Genomic DNA, 19,781 nt, shown 5'->3' on the forward strand with positions numbered 1-19,781 from the left:
GCTCTGCAGGTAGCTCAAGATAAACCTTGCAATTTCCCTTCAGTTACTGACAATCTGCAAAAACTTACAGTGACCTCTATCAGATTACTGGAGGGAGAGAGGCTGCAGAGTTCACAGGGAACCATGAAAGAGGCAGTCCAGTAATGAATCTAGCACTGTACACTTTCCTTTTTTACGACGACTAACCACATTTTTCGGGACAGGTTTTTAAAAGACTTGCCCTCTGTCAGGTCAGTTGTAAGAAATAAAATTATAATGGAGCACTTGAGTGGTGCTTGACCTCCAACAAGAAGCGTGCTTCACATTAAAGGCTGAAATGTTTATTTCCTTTTAAATAATGCACATTGCCTGGCTGTCCTGCTGATCGTCTGACTCTAATACTTTAAAGAGACACTGAAGCGAAAAAAAATATATGATATAATGAATTGGTTGTGTACTATGAATAATTACTAGAAGATTAGCAGCAAAGAAAATATTCTCATATTTTTATTTTCAGGTATATAGTGTTTTTTCTAACATTGCATCATCCTATAATATGTGCAGATTACACAACACTCAGCATTCTAAATGATTCTTTCAGAGCAGTCTGTGAAGTAATGAACTCTCCTCTAGCAGAGAAAAAGTAAACAGTTCAATTACAGTTGAGATAATAAAAGTCAGATAACAGCCCTCTCCACGACTAAGTTAGTCGGAGAGCTTAATAGTTTTTTTGCATAGAGATAACAACTGGAGTTTCTCAACTCTTCCTGTACTGGAAACAATTAGACTGATGTATCTGATCTTAATGTTTTTTTTCTTAGCTGTACTACACATACAAATCATAATATCATTTTTTTCCGCTTCAGTGTCTCTTTAAATGGGTATGAAACCCAGCATTTCTTCTGTGCACAAAAATATTATTTACAGCATATAATATACTACAACAACCAAGAGACAACTAAGAGAAATCTTTCTCTAAATGAATCTGATTAGAGAGAGATCTGTCAGCTGCCCAGACACCACAGGCAGATTCCCAATCAGTTTCATGCTGAAATAGATTCGGAATTTGCCTTGTGATGCCAGATCCGCCTGCCTAGCCGCCCCGATGCTGTCCACTAATGAAAAATGTCCCCCCCCGTGTAAAGTATACATTACTTGTCCACGTCCCCTGCTGGCTTCTGGGATTCCTCCTGCATGCACGCGCCCTACGTGGTTTCCTAGTAATAATAATAATCTGAACATTTGTATAGCGCTTTTCTCCTGTTGGACTCAAAGCGCTCAAGAGCTGCAGCCACTGGGACGCGCTCAAGAGGCCACCCTGCAGTGTTAGGGAGTCTTGCCTTGAACTCCTTACTGAATAGGTACTTGACCTAGCCAGGATTCGAACCCTGGTCTCCCATGTCAAAGGCAGAGCCCTTAACCAGTACACTATCCAGCCACCACTAGTAAGGTCACACGCCGGCCCTTACTAGGAAACCATGTGGGGCTTGCGCGTATGGAGAGAGGAATGCGTCCAGAAGCCAGTGAAGGGACAAGCGCAGGCCGCAGACAGGTAATCTATACTTTACATGGGGGAAAATTGTTCATTGGGGACAGCGCAGGGGGTTTTGTTACATTCGTCACAAAATTGCACACCGTTCCCTCCGCGCTACTAATCGAGCAAGTCGGCCTAACATCTTGCAGCATGTGCGATCGAGAATGCGACCAATTTTTGTCTCTAAATTGGTTGTATTGTTGGTCGGGCATGCACTTGGTGGCACCAATTTTCATCCAATTCGATTATAATAATCGAATCGGATGGTCGATCGGCCGCCAAGTCCCCTGATGTATGGCCACCTTTACTTTTTCAATAGAAAACTCCCTGCAGCGAGACCTGAATCTGAACAGGTGATAACATTATCTTGTGTTTACTTAATTGTAGCCAGAGAGGAATGTAAACATTCCCTGGCTGTGGAGAAACTCCTTCTAGATCAGACACAGCTCAGACAAATTCACTGGGTACATTACAATATATAAATACTGTAGCTATGAATAAAATGCAGTGGCAGCTTTTTAGAGCAAACAAACTGGACTTTGGGAACTTGTAATTTTCTAAATGAATAAGAATACTTGTGCACAAAAGCAAATATGATAACTGTATGGGTTAGAAAAAGTAGGAAAACACATTTTTTATTGATTATTATGTCAGAGTTTAATACCGCTTTATGCCATACACCCTAAACAGGCATGCAGATCAGATGTGTAGGACAATCTGGCAAGATTAGCTGTATGCTTGTTACAGGTGTGTGATTTAGACCCGCTGACCAGAAAGATCAGCATGACTGCCAGGCAAATAGTATGGTTTAAAAGAAATAAATCTGGTTTCCATAGGTCTCCTACCTCAGATTCCTTTTAAAAACCAATGTTGTTGTCAGTGGCAACCAGTCACACTTCTCTTAATTTTCTATTTTGATATTGTATAAGTCATAGTTAAAAATGTATTACCAAAGCAACAAGATTTTTTTTGCTGAACAGCAAAATGCTTTTCAGATAAAACATCCATTCTTTAAATGTAACTTTGCCCCCCCCCCCCTCTGACATTACATACTTTCAAACACATAAAATCCCATAAACAGTCCCAGCATTTAGGGACAATGGTAAAGTAACCAAGCATAAGAATTTAAATGCAAATCCTTGTTTTGATTCATACTGCCACCTGCAGGGTAAAATATATATTGCAGCACAATGTGGTTAAAAAATAAGAATATGTTAAAATGTTACACAATTTGTAATGCAATTTAAAGCTAGTATGTAACCTTGAATTTGAATTGACCTTGAACTTGAATTTTTGAAAACTGCAATAAATGAATAAATAATACTTCCTTGCAAATATCACACTAAAGCAAGAGAGATTTCCTGAATTGTCATCTAACTGCTTAAATTAAAAGGACAAATCCAGTGAAAAAGTAAGCAGTTAAAATCTCACGGAACTGACAAGTTTTGAAATAGTCCCATCTCCTCATGGGGGATGCTCAGGATTTTATTTGTTTTCAATAGAATTTCCTAAACGGCAGATTAACTGTCAAAGTAATTAAAGGTAGAAGATACAAGCCACTGTAGAGCTGTGGAGAAAAGTGCATCAATAAAATTGGTTTCATTTTTTATCTTGAATCTCTACTTGTGTTAATCCCCAATGAGGCATCTATAAGGCAGGACAATTTTGTACTATTGGATACTACCATATACAGGTGTATATAGATATATTTCTTCTCCTTCAACACGGGCGCCTACAACCTTTCCAAGATACCAGACAGCCTCCCTACTCACTTGCACACTATTTTGTCAGTTAGGCATAGCAACTGCCGTTCAGGAAATGCTTTTGAAAACAAAGAAAACTCTGAGAATTCCCCATGAGGAGATGGACTGGCCCAAAACCTGTCGGTTCTGTCAGATTTTACTTTTTTGCTGGAGTGGTCCTCTAGGTAATGAACTTTGCTACTCTTCCCTACAATATACATAGGGTATATAAAAACATACAGACACAACAAGCAATCCTTGTTTTCTATGCAATATGAACGAATTTCAAAAAGGAATTTTGGAAGAAAATTAGACTGACACCCCAGGAGCCAAGTGAATACAGAAACCAGCAGAATAATGAAGTATAAATTGGGTACAATGCCTGCAAATACGTAGTTGTCACTTGAAAGGTAACCTCCCACAAGGCAGGTGAGGACTACAAAGCTTATCCCCACTCGGGTCAGTGAGTTCATAAAGGTCACTCTGCATAAAAGGGATGAGAGGGGAATAGTAGAAAATATGCAAAGCATCCCAAAAGAGGAAAGCACAGGGATTATAGCATGTAACAGGAGAAGGTGCAAACAAAGAATAGAATAATGAAAACAGTTTTAAAAATAGGCAAGATTGGTGAACTCCCCTTCAGAAGAAACCAACCTAATCTGGTAAAGGAATTTATTGGACACTTAGAAACAGTCAACACAGTTCAAGGGTATTCCGGCTTCCTCAGTTAATACAAAAAGGTCCTTTATGAAATGTGATCAACCCAGGAAGATCCCCACACTTTTTTTAAACTCATTTTTATCTGCAACATAATAGTAAAAAAGACTCTGCAATAAAGTAAAAAAGTGGTATCAAACTTTAATTTTGAGGTTATATAGTACAGTACTGTACTGTCTGTACTGGGTTTTACAGCTCTACTGATTGAGTATTTAGGCCAGTGGTAGTGGCTAGTTGGGTTCAAGCTAGTTTCACGAGATTATCACATAGGCCTCTATTCACAGAGCTTTATCAAACACTTTATCAAACGTTTGATAATTTTCCTCATGGGTAAAATCTAATTTTGAATTCACTAAGGTGTTATAGATTTATTGATCATTTCATCGATAAAACATTCAATAAATCTATAACACCTTAATCAGTGTTCTCCCCAGAATTTTTTTCCAGCCGGGTGGCATGAAAAAGTAGCCGGGTGGCATGGAAAAGTAGCCGGGTGGAGCGATATGAGAGAATGTAGGACTGGTGCATCTCTGCACAACTTTGCTAACAGCAGAGGAGGTGGCGAGCAGATGACAGCCGGGTGCTCACCAAAAGTAGCCGGGTGGAGCACCCGGCTAAAAGAGCCTGGGGAGAACACTGCCTTAATGAATTCAAAATTAGATTTTACCCATGAGGAAAATTATCAAACATTTGATAAAGTGTTTGATAAAGCTCTGTGAATTGAGGCCATAGAGGCAGAAACGTATGTCTAAGGCCATATTATGTATGTTAATATTAAAGTGGAAAACCTAAATATGACTACACCGAACAACATTAAATAATCTTGGTAAAAATATTAGTAATTTACAAAGATATAATGCATCAGGTTGTATAAACATCTCAGTCATACCACTATCTGCACAGAGTTTGTATGTTTCCCCATATGTGATTGGGTCTCTTCCATATGCTCAACAAATCAAATACATATTAAAGCAGTTTGAAACTTAGCATTTCTTCTTTGCTCTAAAACAGGGGTGTCAAATGCAAATACAAAGTGGGCCGACATTGAAAACTGAGACCAAGTCGCGGGCCAATCTCAATGTTTGGTGGCCTCCTCCCTCTCTTATAAATTTCTGTAGTGTCTAATAGCCTCCCTCCCTTATGCAGTTCCCTGGTTTCTAGTGCTTCCCCCCCCCCCCCCCCCTCCCCGATATAGCTTCCCTGGCGATCTAGGGCTTTACCTCAAATATAGCTTCCTTGTAGTATAGAGTGGGCCAAACATAATGCAAAGTGGAGAAACCACTTGGGAACCAAATTTGATGGCTTGGGGGGACAGATTTGGCCCGCGGGCCAGAGTTTGACATATATGCTCTAAAAGATTCCTTACAGCCTTAAAACTACTAGCACAAAAAAAAACATTTTTTTTTTTTTTTAGGAGAATAGTATTCAAACAGTAAAATACAGCACTTTGCCCCTGCACTGGAAAGCCCCTTCAGCTGATCTGCATTCATTTAACTATCTTTTGCTTTCATTCTTCAGTTGTTACATTGTGTGTAACAACTGAAAACCAGTTCTCTCTGCTTCAAAACATGCAAACAGTTCAGGAGAGCTTACTAGAAGATTTGAATATACAACAAAAAGCAGGCTGAATAAAATACAAAGGCAGCTTTCAGAGCAGATACTGTACTATGGGAACTTGAAATTTGTAAATGGGCAGTATTACCTGCGCACAAAATAAAATATGGTAACTCTATGGGCAATGAAAAGAAGAAAACACATTTTAATTTAATGTTATGTCAGAGTTTCAGACTACTTTAAAGGGACTCCGAGCTCATCTAAAAAATAAAAGTTGTACTCACCAGGGGCTTTCTCCAGCCCAGTGCTGGTCGGGAGGTCCCACGCCGGCGTCCTGGCTCCTCTCCTTCTCCCCGCTCCGGAATGGCTGACAGGCCGCAGCCCGGGCGACACTCTCCCGAGTGTCGGGCTGCTCCTTCCGCATATGACGCGGATTACGTCACACGCCGGCCGCCTCGCGTCATCACGGCGGCCGGCGTGAAAGTACTGCGCATGCGCGATTAAAGCGCGCATGTGCAGTACTTTCACGCCGGCCGCCGTGAAGACGCGAGGCGGCCGGCGTGTGACGTAATCCGCGTCATATGCGGAAGGAGCAGCCCGACACTCGGGAGAGTGTCGCCCGGGCTGCGGCCTGTCAGCCATTCCGGAGCGGGGAGAAGGAGAGGAGCCAGGACGCCGGCGTGGGACCTCCCGACCAGCACTGGGCTGGAGAAAGCCCCTGGCGAGTACAACTTTTATTTTTTTGTTGAGCTCGGAGTCACTTTAAGTTAAGTTGCAACTCCCAAAAATATTTGAGACATGTAATAAGATACACTGTCTGATATATATTGAGTGTTCATATAAATTTAATATATAGCTGCAATGGCTTAATAGCTGCATCATGTCCAGGTTCACTAGTAAAACTGGTTCATTTAATAAATAAGACCACTTAGAATGAGTTTTATAACATCACATATTAAAAAATTAACAAACAGCCATAAATTCATAAAACCTACCAAACAGAAAAAGAAATTACAAGTTACATTTCATAATTTCTCGAAGGCAGACAGTTGCATAACAAGATGAATCTAAATCAAATGTCAATTTTAATGATGGTTTTGGAGGCTGGAGAACTTCAGATTTAGTCCTTTCTTCATTGACTATATTTTGGTCATCTTCTTCTATAAAAAGTTCATGTAATACATTGTGTGGGTATTTCAATATATGTCTATAACACCCCGGAATATTCAGCTGTAGAGAACCAACTCGAAATTTAGAGGATTGAAGGCCGGATTTAGAAAGAGCTTCCTTGTACCACTGACCAACCTGATTAGAAGGATACTTAACACTGTGTCCAGGCATTGGAAGAACTACCTGAAAACAGAATGACATATACATTTAGCCTGCAAGTCCAAATCAAATGGAGACTACAGAATTAGAGAGGAACAAGGGTAATTTCAGACCCAGAACTAGTTTCCCACTTACAGGCAAACTCTATACTTTGCTACGTACCCCAAATGCCATAAATGTACTGTATACAATCCCAAAACAGTAAGTAAATCATGCATAATGTTGCACTTTTTTTCTTAAAAACAGCAATAAACCCAAGAGAGTAAAAATGAGCATAAACAACAAGTTATTTCATAAAAAAATTAAAATAAAACATCAGTAGTACACTACGTGGTGGCGTAGTGGTTAGCACTCTCGCCTTGCAGCGCTGGGCATCCGGTTCGAATTCCAGCCAGGTCAACATCTGCAAGGAGTTTCTATGTTCTCCCCGTGTCTGCGTGGGTTTCCTCTGGGCACTATGATTTCCTCCCAAATCCCCAAAACATACAGATAAGTTAATTGGCTTCCCCCTATATTGGCCCTAGACCATGATACATGCACTACATGATACATACATACATAGACATATGACTATAGTAGGGACTAGATTGTGAGCCCCTCTGAGGGACAGTTAGTGACAAGACATTATACTCTGTACAGCGCTGCGTAATATGTCGGCGCTATATAAATACTTACCGTAAATGAAAAAAAATACACAAGATACACTATACTGCAAAACATTTTTGGAATGCCCTTCTTTATATGCAAATAAACTTTAATGACATCCCATTCTTGATTCATAGGTGTTAATATGAAATTGGCCCACCCTGTCCAGCTATAACAATTTAACTCTTTTGGGAAGACTTTCCCCAAGTTGTAAAAGTGTCTTGATCAGATTTTTTCATCATTCTTCCAGATAAGCATTTCTAAGGTAAGGCACGGATGTTGGACAAGAAGGCCTGGCTCTCTGTTTTTGCTCAATTCATCCCAAAGGTGTGCTATAGAGGTGAGGTCAGGGCTCTGGCATGGACAAAAATGAAATGACTCTTAACCTAATATTTAGTTATACAACCTGCAGAGGCAACTAATGCAACCAAAGGATTCCTGTAGCTCTCACTTAAACAACTGCAATCCTCAACAGGTAGTTTGGCCTACACACCCTGACCAAGCGTCTCCAGTTATGTCATGCTTAAAGAGTGTCTTTTCCAGATGGTATGTTTCAGTTCTTTCATAAATATTCAATAGGATTCAAATCAAGACACACAGAAGGCACTATGAAGAGTGACCCCCAAGTGTAAGGAAGCCAGAGTGTACTCCCCACACCTAGTTTAGGTAGCCAGAGAGCGACCCCATGGAGACGGCAGGCTGGATCACATGGAGGCGAATGATCAAGAGCTCTGCTGCGCACTCTGTATGCAGTCCTCCTCGCAGTATCTCTGAGTGTAGCTCAGGGTCACTCAAGCTACACTTGGGAATACCACCAAAGAAGTTAACTTTATTTTTTTTCCATCTTTGGACATAAACTTGACGAGCCTCACCAAGATGCTCCAGTTTTGTCTCACTAAGGCCTGGTGCACACCAAAACCCGCTAGCAGATCCACAAAATGCTAGCAGATTTTGAAACGCTTTTTCTTATTTTTCTGTAGCGTTTCAGCTAGCGTTTTGCGGTTTTGTGTAGCGGTTTTGGTGTAGTAGATTTCATATATTGTTACAGTAAAGCTGTTACTGAACAGCTTCTGTAACAAAAAAGCCGGCAAAACCGCTCTGAACAGGCGTTTTTCAGAGCGGTTTGCGTTTTTTCCTATACTTAACATTGAGGCAGAAACGCATCCGAAATCCAAAAAATGCCTCACCCCGGCATTTTTTGTTTCTGCAAAACGCCTCCCACTCTGGTGTGCACCACCCCATTGAGATACATTGACCAAGCGGATCCGCAGCCGCAAGCGGCTGCAGAAACGCTGAAAAAGCCGCTCGGCGTGCACCAGCCCTAAAGGAGTTTTTATCCAGAAGCCTTGTGGCTTGTCAATTTGGTACATGCATTTAGAAAGTAAATTGCAGCCCTGCTTTGTTATGGTTTTTTTTTTTTTTTTTTTTTTTAGTTTGAGCCCACTGTAATGCCTCAAAACGCTACAGATGATGCAATCAGACATGGATGGACCTTGACCTCAGAGTTCAGCTCATATTTCTTTAGAAGTTGCTCTTGGCTGTTTGTCTATTTTTCTTTGTTCTTCTGCCCATTCAGGAGGTTGATTTTTCTTTTGTTGTCATGCCCACAGAGGTTGACGACAAAGTCAAGACTTAACATCTTAATATTTGCATCTGCTGACAAAATATCAGCAAACTGCTTAAAGAGGAACTCCAGTGAAAATAATGTAGTAAAAAAAGTGCTTCATTTTTACCATAATTATGTATAAATGATTTAGGCAGTGTTTGCTCATTGTAAAATCATTCCTCTCTGAGATTCACATTCTGACATGTATTACATGGTGACATTGTTACTGTGGGCAGGTTATGTAGCTGCTCCTAGCTGCTCTGGCTGTTAGACAGCTCTAAACAGCCATTTCCTGTCTGTGAACATTGTTACATTGTGGCAGTTTGCCCAGAGTACCGCGGTATTCAGAGCCTCTAGTGGGAGTGGTTTCAGCACAAAATCAGTCATACAGCGCCCCCTGATGGTCTGTTTGTGAAAATCATTCTATTTCTCATGTAAAAGGGGGTATCAGCTACTGATTGGGATAAAGTTCAATTCTTGGTTGGAGTTTCTTTTTAAAGATCTTCCTATAGGCTTTAAAAATGTTCTTTCTGATCTCAGACAAATCTCACCTTTTCTGTCCCTGGTCCATGTTCATGACGATATGAAATAGAATAGTGGCTACTTTTCTGCCTTTAAAGTGTACCAGAGACTAAATAAAATACAAGTTTTATACATACCTGGGGCTTCCTTCAGCCCCATGTGCACGGAACGCTCCCACGGCACTTTCCTCAGACTTCTGTATCGCCGGTACCGGGTCCTGTAACTTCTGCCAGTTGCGGCCAGTCTGCGCCAGAGAAGTGTTCTCTCTACGTATCTCTCTGGTGGCTGCTAGCTAACAATTTGTTGAAAGAGTGCCACAGAACAAAAGCATGACGTTACGGTATATCCAACCTTTCTCAAGTGCAGTGGAGACCCAATATGTCACGTCTGTAACTTAAAAGTGCCCTATGACACATCTATTTATACTTCCTCTTGTTATGCTCAGCTTCCAGAAAAATCAAACTAATGCATATGACCTGCAAATCTTACTATATATAATCAAAAGAATCCCTTTTAGACATGATGTTACATTAAATTTATAGGGGTGTTCAAAGTTCTTTTGCACAGGATTACAGCATCTTGTCATAGGATTCTGTGATATGAAATCTTTCCTCTTGTTGGCTAATGAAAGGCTGCAGTGGGCTCAGCAGCAAAGGTCATTTCCTATTCATGTCAGGGCCAGTGGGGAAAATTATGTAGCTAAGAAACAAGGGGGAGGGGGGGGGGGACTCTTTCCCTGACCTCATATATTCTGAAGCAGAATGTGAAGACTATACACCCAGAGGAAGTTGTCCTACTGTTAAACCAGTCAGCACTTCACAAGCTGGGGTACCTTGTGTGCACCTATGATGTCAGCCCTTATTGTTTACTCCCATGCATGAACTAAACGCTTGACTAGTTTTATTTATATGGGGTAAGTGTTTTTGAAAGCAAAATTACTGCATATTGTGAACTTAAGTTGCTCTTTTGATGTGACAAGTGCTTTGATGCAGCGTTTGCAGCTTTCATGGACATATCATCTACCACGGTATTCACACTTTGTGTGGCCTTGAAGGACCCATTTAACCTCAGCCCATAATCTATCGAAGGACACTCAGTTATACTTAACAGAGTACATTGATTTACTGTGGACTAAGGCAGCATAAAGAGGCCTGCTTACGTTCCATGTCTTCCACTTACAGCACAGGACTTTTGATCAGTTTTTCTTCTCCTATTCCAGATAGTTGAAGAAATTTTGCATGACGTCAGAGATTTTGCCCTATCTGATCTGTTTACATATATTATCATACTGAATATAATGCATCCCAGGAATCCTTGAGTGAAGTTAGATCTGTCAAGAGTATTTTCAAAGAAAACGTGAGGAAAATATTTCTTCATCTGATTTTATCTCTGCTAAGTTCCATCAAACAAAATAACACTGTTTTACTAATTGACAGTGTCCTCTCACCATGAAGACCAGAGGTGCAGAATATTCTGTCTGTTTCTTGAGAACCACCTTCTTGCTGTATGCCAGTGCTGTCCAACTGGTGGCCCGCGGGCCGCATCCGGACCGCCAGGCCTTCTGCTGTGGCCCCCCTGCTGTGGCAGTGTTAACACCGAGTCCGAGGTTTGGTCTTCCGGCCCTCCACCATGTGGCCTGGAAAAAAAAACGGCCCTGCATGCCCGCGAAGTTGGACAGTGCTGTATGCAAACTCCGGAGCTTATAATAATAAGCAACATTTGACACTTGTTTCAGCTATCTCTGCCTCCAATCTGCTCTCAGAGACTAGAAACTAGCTCTATACATAACATGTAAAAAACAACGGTTACCTCATGGATGAAATATACATTTTCTGCTTCTTCTCTGTCTGTGACAAGGTGGACCTGTTTAAAAGCAGCAAAGTTAAGAATATAGGCAGTTAACGTAATGCATATATGTAAGTAAAACACCATATGGTGTGGTACCTGAGCTGGAAATGCTTTTGGTATTACATAAGCGATAGTATTAGAGGAACTATAGAATACACATAATGTGTCATAGAGAAAGTGCCAAGGGACTGAGATACCAGTAATGGTCTTTTTCCTATATGTTTCACCTGCTACCCTGGGTTAATTGGTTTTGACTAAAGTATTTGTAAAATGATAGAAATTAACATGTGAATGATAATGTACTTGTATTTCCTGGCAACACTGCAAACATTTATAAATCCTAATAGTCATTACAAGTGGATGAAGGCATTGTGTGATTTGTAGCACATGTAGACTTTAAAGAGAATCTGTACTCTAAAATTCTTACAATAAAAAAAATCATACCATTCTATTCATTATGTTCTACTGGGCCCCTCTTTGCTGTTTCTGCCACTCCCTGCTGCAATCCTGGCTTGTAATTGCCAGTTTTAGGCAGTGTTTACAAACAAAAAACATGGCTGAGAGAAGCTCAGTCTGTGACTCATACAGAGCCTGGAGGGGGCGTGTATAACTTCTACCTATCACAGCAGAGCAGCACATTCCTGCCTGAGCCGACAAAGCTGACAAAGTAAAGAAGATTCGATTATATAACAGAGATAATACAGCCACTGTGCAACTAGGAAAGGCTGCAGTAAGACAGACCACATTAGAACAGGTATAGGAACTTATAGGTTAGAAGAAATAAGGCTGAAAATGTTGTTCCAGAGTCTCTTTAAAATGAACCTGAATGGAAAATTTGAATACAAGTTACATAATTCAATTGGTAGAGGGAAGCCTCTGGGTAGTCCTGAGACTTCTACCATCATCCTCGACACCACTGATCCAGTGCTGGGACCTTCTATGCAAATCTGACAAGAGCTTGTCGAATTGGTTCTTGCAGCAGCATTCCCCTCCACGTATGAGCGCAACAGCATTGTGCCTCTGCGAGTCCTGTCTGCGCCTACACAATAGCATGGAGCCACTTGTTCATGGCTTTTCCCTCAGAGCATGAGCAGCTTCCTCCTACTGCAACAGTGCAGACAGGACTAACAGGCGAAGTGCAGCTGCGCTTGTACACAGAGAAAGAAGAGGGTCCTGGCAAGCAGCGGTGGGGTCCGGGATGACATAGGAAGTCCTCTTTTTTCACATTAGTGCTTTAAGAAAAAGTAACACTATATAAAACACTGTATATAGAGGATATGCCAGGTCGGAATGGCAGAAATTCTGTTATTGTATCTTTGGATAAACATTTTCCTACTATAGCAAATGTATCTAAACAGCCATTTAACATAGGAAGAAAACATTTTCAGATACTGGTGAACTTTTAGCTAAGGATGAGGTCACAGACAAATGAGGCTAGTTATGCTTTATTTAGAGAGTGAATAGTATGACACAAGCAGTGACGAATTCTGGGCTAATCATACGATTTTATTCATAAACCCTTGAAGTGGTCCAATACATACTGAAGTGTTTGAGTATTATCAGTAACGTTCTACTTACTCTGTCTTGTAGTGAAGATGTTCCATTGTTATCTCTGTGAAATACCAGGTCGCCTTCCACAACTTTTAATCCATAGGTGGCAATTCTGGAGGAGGCGGCTTCATTCCACACCTTGCTACAGTATGTGTGAATGTACAATATCCGCATTGAGTGTGGAATACTCAGCCAGGCTCGTATACATCCCTCCTCATTCATTCCGTATCTGTTCAAGGCCCGCAGCATCAGTCTCTCCCGCACTTTACAGTCAGGCATTAGGGCAAGCGCACCTTTAGCATCCTCTGAAACAAGCATGAGAAAGGATACATTCATTTAAAATCATGACTCTGGGTCCTATGGAGCCTTCCCGTTCTCCTCATGGTCCCCCTTGTTCCCCCGTACGCTTCACCATTCAAATCTTCTGCTGCGGGAGACATTCAGGCTTCTGAAGATGGGCGGCTCTGTAATGAGCACGTGCGAAAGAGGGCAACCAATCGGTCGGAGACTGCTAAGGGGGGGATCCTGCGGAGGGAATGCGGGGACCGTGAGAAGGCTTTATAGGACCCAAAGCCTTCCCTCTCCTTAGGTGAGTATCTGTTTATTTTTATTTTTACTTCAGACCCCCTTTAATAAACAATAATTATAAAAATATAAGTGAGGCAGTACTACCTCCTCTTTTCTTAATATGAATCTGTCAATCTCTGAATGTATTCACTAAGAGCAGGCATCATGAGGAGTCTATGTGTAAACCACTGTTCTGTGCATATCCTGCAATTCTAGGCGACATACTGAAACTGCAGGATTAACATGTTTAAAATGAGGCCCTTATTGATAATGCAATATATTTGCATGTTTTCTTCTACAGAATTTGTAAGACTCAAGCAGATCAACCCAGTAAGAATGGTATACTGTGCCTATACTGATAAACCAGGTGCAGTCTATGCTGATCTCTGCTTGAATAATGTCCTTTGAAACTATTCTCACTGTGTCTAAAGGGTTAAATGAACTCTGGAAACTCATTAGCATTTATTTGTTCAAGACAACAACTGCCAATACTGAAGCTACAAACGCATGCTAGATTTAACTTGGCCAAGCTGGCAGATAAAGACCATCAAATGCAAGAACCCAGCCTATGCAAAGAAGCCCCCCCACACCCACACCCCCCAACATCTCCTAAACATCTGGCATCTTAGATCTTTAGAGACGTCCATCGCCCAAGCGACCAATACATACTGTTCTCCCACTCACCCTGGACACTGGAAACCAATTTGTCATGTTCTGCACCTCATTTATTTATTGTATTTATAAAGCGCCAACATATTACGCAGCGCTGGACATTAGTTTAGGTTACAGACAATATTTAGGGGTGACATACAGCAATATGACAATACAGGAATACAAGAAAAACCAGATCATGCAGCACAGTATGAGTACAAGGTAATGCTTAGTCGCGGGATGGGAGCATGGAGATTAGGCAAGTTTGGTTCACTAAAATGCACAGCATGGGTGCACAGTAATGGAGGTGCATGATCAGGTAAAACACAAAAAGGAGGAGGACCCTGCCCAAAGGCTTACAATCTAGAGGGATTGGAGCACTTGTGAGGGAGGGGTGGTAGGCCAGAGTGAAAAGGTGAGTTTTGAGGGCCTTCTTGAAGATGTTGAAGGAGGGGACTGCGGGTAGAGGTAGGGAGTTCCATAGTGTTGTAGCAGCTCTTGAGAAGTCCTGGAGGCGTGCATGGGACTGGGTGATGCGGGGGGTGGTTAGGCGAAGTTCATTGGAAGAGCGGAGTGAGCGGCTAGGTGTGTACCTCTGAGTAAGATCGGAAATGTAGGTTGGACAGGTTTTGTGGATTGATTTGTAAGTCAGACACAGTATCTTGAATCTGATTCTGGACTGGATGGGAAGACAGTGGAGGGATTCACGGAGGGGAGCCGCCTGGTAGAGCGATGGGAGGAGTGGATAATTCTGGCTGCCGCATTCATGATGGACTGCAGCGGGGCAATTCGGGTCATAGGGAGACCAGACAGAAGGGCATTGCAGTAGTCAAGGTGGGAAATTATGAGAGCATGGATGAGGAGTTTGGTGGTGGCAGAGGTCAGGAAAGGGCGGATCTTGCAGATGTTACGAAGGTGGAAGTTGCAGGACTTTGTGAGGTTTTGGATGTGGGGAGTGAAGGAGAGTGCGGAGTCCAGGGTGACACCCAGACAGCGGGCTTGAGCGGTAGGGCAAATGGTAGTGTGGTTAACAGTGACATGCACATATGGGAGGTTCAGGGATTGCCGGGGTGGGAAGATCATAAATTCTGTTTTGTCTAGATTTAGTTTCAGGAACCTAGCGGACATCCAGGAGGAGATGGCCGATAGGCAGGAGGAGACCTTGTCCATGGTAGTGGGGGATATGTCAGGGGTGTGGAGGTAGATCTGGGTGTCATCTGCATACAGATGATAGTTAAAATCCATGGAGGAGATAACCTTGCCAATGGAGGATGTGCAATGGGAGAACAGTAGGGGGCCAAGGACCGAGCCTTGGGGGACTCCCACCAAGAGGTGGTTGGGGGTGGATGAGGACTCATTGAAGGAAGTTGTGAAGGAGCGGTTAGAGAGGTAGGATGAAAGCCAGGTCAGGGCGAGGTCGTGAATGCCCATGGACTGGAGGAGTAGGGGATGATCTACTGTGTCAAAAGCTGCCGAAAGGTCAAGGAGGAGGAGAATGGAGCATTTACCTTCAGCTTTAGCTAAGGCAAGGTCATTGACCACTTTGGTGAGAGCAGTTTCGGTTGAGTGGGCAGGCCGAAATCCAGATTGCAGTAGGTCTAGCAGGGAGTTGGCATTGAGGTACTGGGTCAGGCGTTTGTGAACCAGACGCTCAAGGAGTTTTGAGGCAAAGGGGAGGAGGGAGATAGGGCTGGTAGCTAGAGGTCGAGGGAGGGTTTCTTGAGCAGGGATAGTACAGTGGCCTGCTTGAAGTCAGAGGGGAAGGTGCCTGTGGATAGGGAGAGGTTAACCAGGGTAGTGAGGACTGGGGCTAAAACTGTGAAGTGAGGCTGGAGTAAATCAGAAGGGATGGGGTCAAGGGGGAAGATAGTGGTATGGAAAGTCTGCAGTAGGTGGTGGACTTCCTCAGTGGTAGCAGGAGTGAAGGAGGTGAGGGGAGAATAGGGTGGAGGAGAAGCTGGATGGGAAGGGGTGGGAGGTGAAGATTGAAGATTTGATATTTCCTGACGGATGGAGATAATTTTGTTGGTGAAGTGGGTGGCTAAATCTGTGGCAGAGAGGAAGGAAACTGAGGGTGGGTGGGGGGGGGGGGGGGTGTTAAGCACCTTATTCCTCCACATCCTCCATAGCAGAGTACGTATGACTTGGCCGCCAGGAGACTTGGGCACAGGATACAGCTGGTATATGGCTTATCCTGCTACTGCACAAGTTCCCGGCGGCATAAATACTATTCCCCCTCCACGTGGATAGTAGGGAATGATATAATTCAGCTTCCAGCTATTGCTGGAGGCTGAATTATAGTGTTTTAAGAGCAAACTCTTAGCCGACTGCGCCCAAATCTCCTGCACTGTTATTACAACGCTCACCGCAGCAACAGTCTAGGCAGGTTAGCAATGCTTCTGTACAGGCTCAGGCCCAGGGACCGGGAAAAGTAGTTTAATATATCAGAATTGGTCATATTGTATATTTATACAGACATAATTGTTGGAACCTGAGGACTGAGTTTATTATATCCAGAGGTTTACTATAACAAGATTCTACTGTATACAGTGGGTTGCAAAAGTATTCAGCCCCCTTGAAGTTTTCCACATTTTGTCACATTACTGCCACAAACATGAATCAATTTTATTGGAATTCCACATGAAAGACCAAAACAAAGTGCAGTCAGTTGCCTATATACATTGCCTGATGAGTGCTAATGACTAAATAGAGTGCGCCTGTGTGTAATCTAATGTAAGTACAAATACAGCTGCTGTGAGGGCCTCAGGTTGTCTAAGAGAATATTGGGAGCAACAACACCGTGAAGTCCAAAGAACACACAAGACAGGTCAGGGATCAAGTTATTGAGAAATTTAAAGCAGGCTTAGGCTACAAAAAGATTTCCAAAGCCTTGAACATCCCACGGAGCACTGTTCAAGCGATCATTCAGAAATAGAAGGAGTATGGCACAACTGTAAACCTACCAAGACAAGGCCATCCACCTAAAGGCCTCTTGCACACTGCAAGTGATTCAGATTCAGATTCCGCTTTTTAATCTGTTTTTACATCCGATTCAGATTCTGATTTGCAGTTTGCTCCCTGCACACTGCAAATCGGAATCTGAATCGGATGTAAAAACTGAGTAAAAAGCGGAATCTGAATCGGAATTGCGTTCAGTGTGCAAGAGGCCAAACTCAAAGGCCGAACAAGGAGAGCGCTGATCAGAAATGCAGTCAAGAGGCCCATGGTGACTCTAGACGAGCTGCAGAGATCTACAGCTCAGGTGGGAGACTCTGTTCATAGGACAACTATTAGTCATGCACTGTACAAAGTCGGCCTTTATGGAAGAGTGGCAAGAAGAAAGGCATTGTTAACAGAAAGCATAAGAAGTCCCGTTTGCAGTTGCCACAAGCCATGTGGGGGACACAGCAACCATGTGGAAGAAGGTGCTCTCGTCAGATGAGACCAAAATGGAACTTTTTGGCCAAAATGCAAAACGCTATGTGTGGCGGAAAACGAACACTGCACATCACTCTGAACACACCATCCCCACTGTCAAATATGGTGGTGGCAGCATCATGCTCGGGGGGTGCATCTCTTCAGCAGGGACATTGAAGCTGGTCAGAGTTGATGGGAAGATGGATGGAGCCAAATACAGGGCAAACTTGGAAGAAAACCTCTTGGAGACTGCAAAAGACTTGAAACTGGGGCGGAGGTTCACCTTCCAGCAGGACAATGACCCTAAACATAAAGCCAGGGCAACAATGGAATGGTTTAAAACAAAACATATCTATGTGTTAGAATGGCCCAGTCAAAGTCCAGATCTAAATCCTATCGAGAATCTGTGGCAAGATCTGAAAACTGCTGTTCACAAACACTGTCCATCTAATCTGACTGAGCTAGAGCTGTTTTGCAAAGAAGAATGGGCAAGGATTTCAGTCTCTAGATGTGCAAAGCTGGTAGAGACATACCCTAAAAGACTGGCAGCTGTAATTGCAGCAAAAGGTGGTTCTACAAAGTATTGACTCAGGGGGCCGAATAATTACGCACACCCCACTTTGCAGTTATTTATTTGTAAAAAATGTTTGGAATGATGAATGATTTTCGATCCACTTCTCACATGTACACCACTTTGTATTGGTCTTTCACGTGGAATTCCAATAAAATTGATGCATGTTTGTGGCAGTAATGTGACAAAATGTGGAAAACTTCAAGGGGGCCGAATACTTTTGCAACCCACTGTAAGTATTCTAACAGTTTAAATGCCAATGGTACTTTCACAGCAAGAGAGATATTCTTTGCATCCCCAACTGTAATGAAGAAATGTAAATGGAATCGCAGAAGTGCCATTAGTCCCTATTTATCATGGTCTGATATCTTCCTGGCCTCCTTCCGACAATATAAACACCACGGTTATACACTACTTTACATGTAGGGCTGCAATGTAGACCAGGATCCTACTGTGAGCTGTAGAAAGTGTTCTGATGCTGACAGCTGTAGTGACAAAGTAATGGGGATGCATACCAAGGTTACAAAGCAAAAGCTGTAATTTCACACCTTCATAAAGGAGACCGCAAAAATGTTTAATAATGAAAGTCAATGTTCCAGTAATATGTAGAGGTTGGTGCAGACCTTGGTCCAAGGCATGTACTTGTTTAGCCCTAGCAAAGACTCTGCCCATGGTTCAGCTTTAAGTGAACCCCATTTTTATTCAAAAATGGTACGTGCCTGGCTGATGTGCTGATCCTGTATATTACTTTGTGAATAACTGGCAGAGATGAAGAATGAAAGTCTGGTGTTCCCACTCCAGTCTCACTCCACTGGATGCATGAAGGTTGTAAGTGTGACTCAAATACTGAAGACAAAAGATCAGCATGGCAATTGCCGTAAAAAGGAGGAAAAAAAAAAAGAAGAAAAAGATTGCAGCCCTCTCATTGCCACATTTAAGTGTTCGAGGTGACAGAACTCATATAGTGATTCATAACACTTGTTAGACTAATGTACTCTAAAACTACAAAAGATACGAGTGGATAGAAATTTCAATTATTAAACTTACCAGTCTCAGAAAAATATCTCTTTGCTTTGTTCACTGGATCGTCACAGTTCTCTGGTGTGAAAAAGTACTTCACCGCCAATGCCTGAAAGATAAAGGTTGTTTCCATTAGCTGTGAAATCTAAACAGAGCTGTTGGTCCTCTGCAAATAAGGAGGGTCTGCTTCAAGTTGGACCATGAAGCCCAATGCTGAGTCTAATCCTTCCTCCTTAACAATAAAATATGCTGCCTCTGTTCCCCCCCCCCCTCCCCCAACACTCCCCAAAAAGCCAGCTCGCATGCATCTACAAGGAGGTGCGGCCATGTAGGTACTTCTGGATTGATGTGTAATGGAACCAGCATTTCATTCATGCCCCCACCAAGTTTTTTGATATAGGAGTGGACCTCTAGAAATTAGGGAGTTGTGGGATGCATTGTGGACTGGACAATGTGGGATGTACAGTAGAGCAACCAGCCCGCCTTGCAAGTGTCCAGGGAACAAAGATGATGTCCAGACAACTGAAA

General features: G+C 42.6%; 1 protein-coding gene across 1 annotated transcript in view; it reads right to left on the bottom strand.

Moving 5' to 3' along the window:
• Positions 1-6,291: 6,291 nt before the first annotated feature.
• The window catches only part of PUS7L (pseudouridine synthase 7 like), a 31,570-nt gene continuing 18,080 nt past the window's right edge, over positions 6,292-19,781 (bottom strand). The window contains exons 5-8 of the mRNA XM_068273643.1: positions 19,281-19,362; positions 13,055-13,332; positions 11,438-11,491; positions 6,292-6,879 (exon numbers count right to left, since the gene is read on the bottom strand). Of these exons, the coding sequence (XP_068129744.1) occupies positions 6,538-6,879; positions 11,438-11,491; positions 13,055-13,332; positions 19,281-19,362 (756 nt within the window). The 3' untranslated portion in view covers positions 6,292-6,537. The remainder of the gene's footprint in view (positions 6,880-11,437; positions 11,492-13,054; positions 13,333-19,280; positions 19,363-19,781) is intronic.

The sequence above is a fragment of the Hyperolius riggenbachi genome, chromosome 3 (assembly GCF_040937935.1).
Source record: "Hyperolius riggenbachi isolate aHypRig1 chromosome 3, aHypRig1.pri, whole genome shotgun sequence".
Lineage (NCBI taxonomy): Eukaryota > Metazoa > Chordata > Amphibia > Anura > Hyperoliidae > Hyperolius > Hyperolius riggenbachi.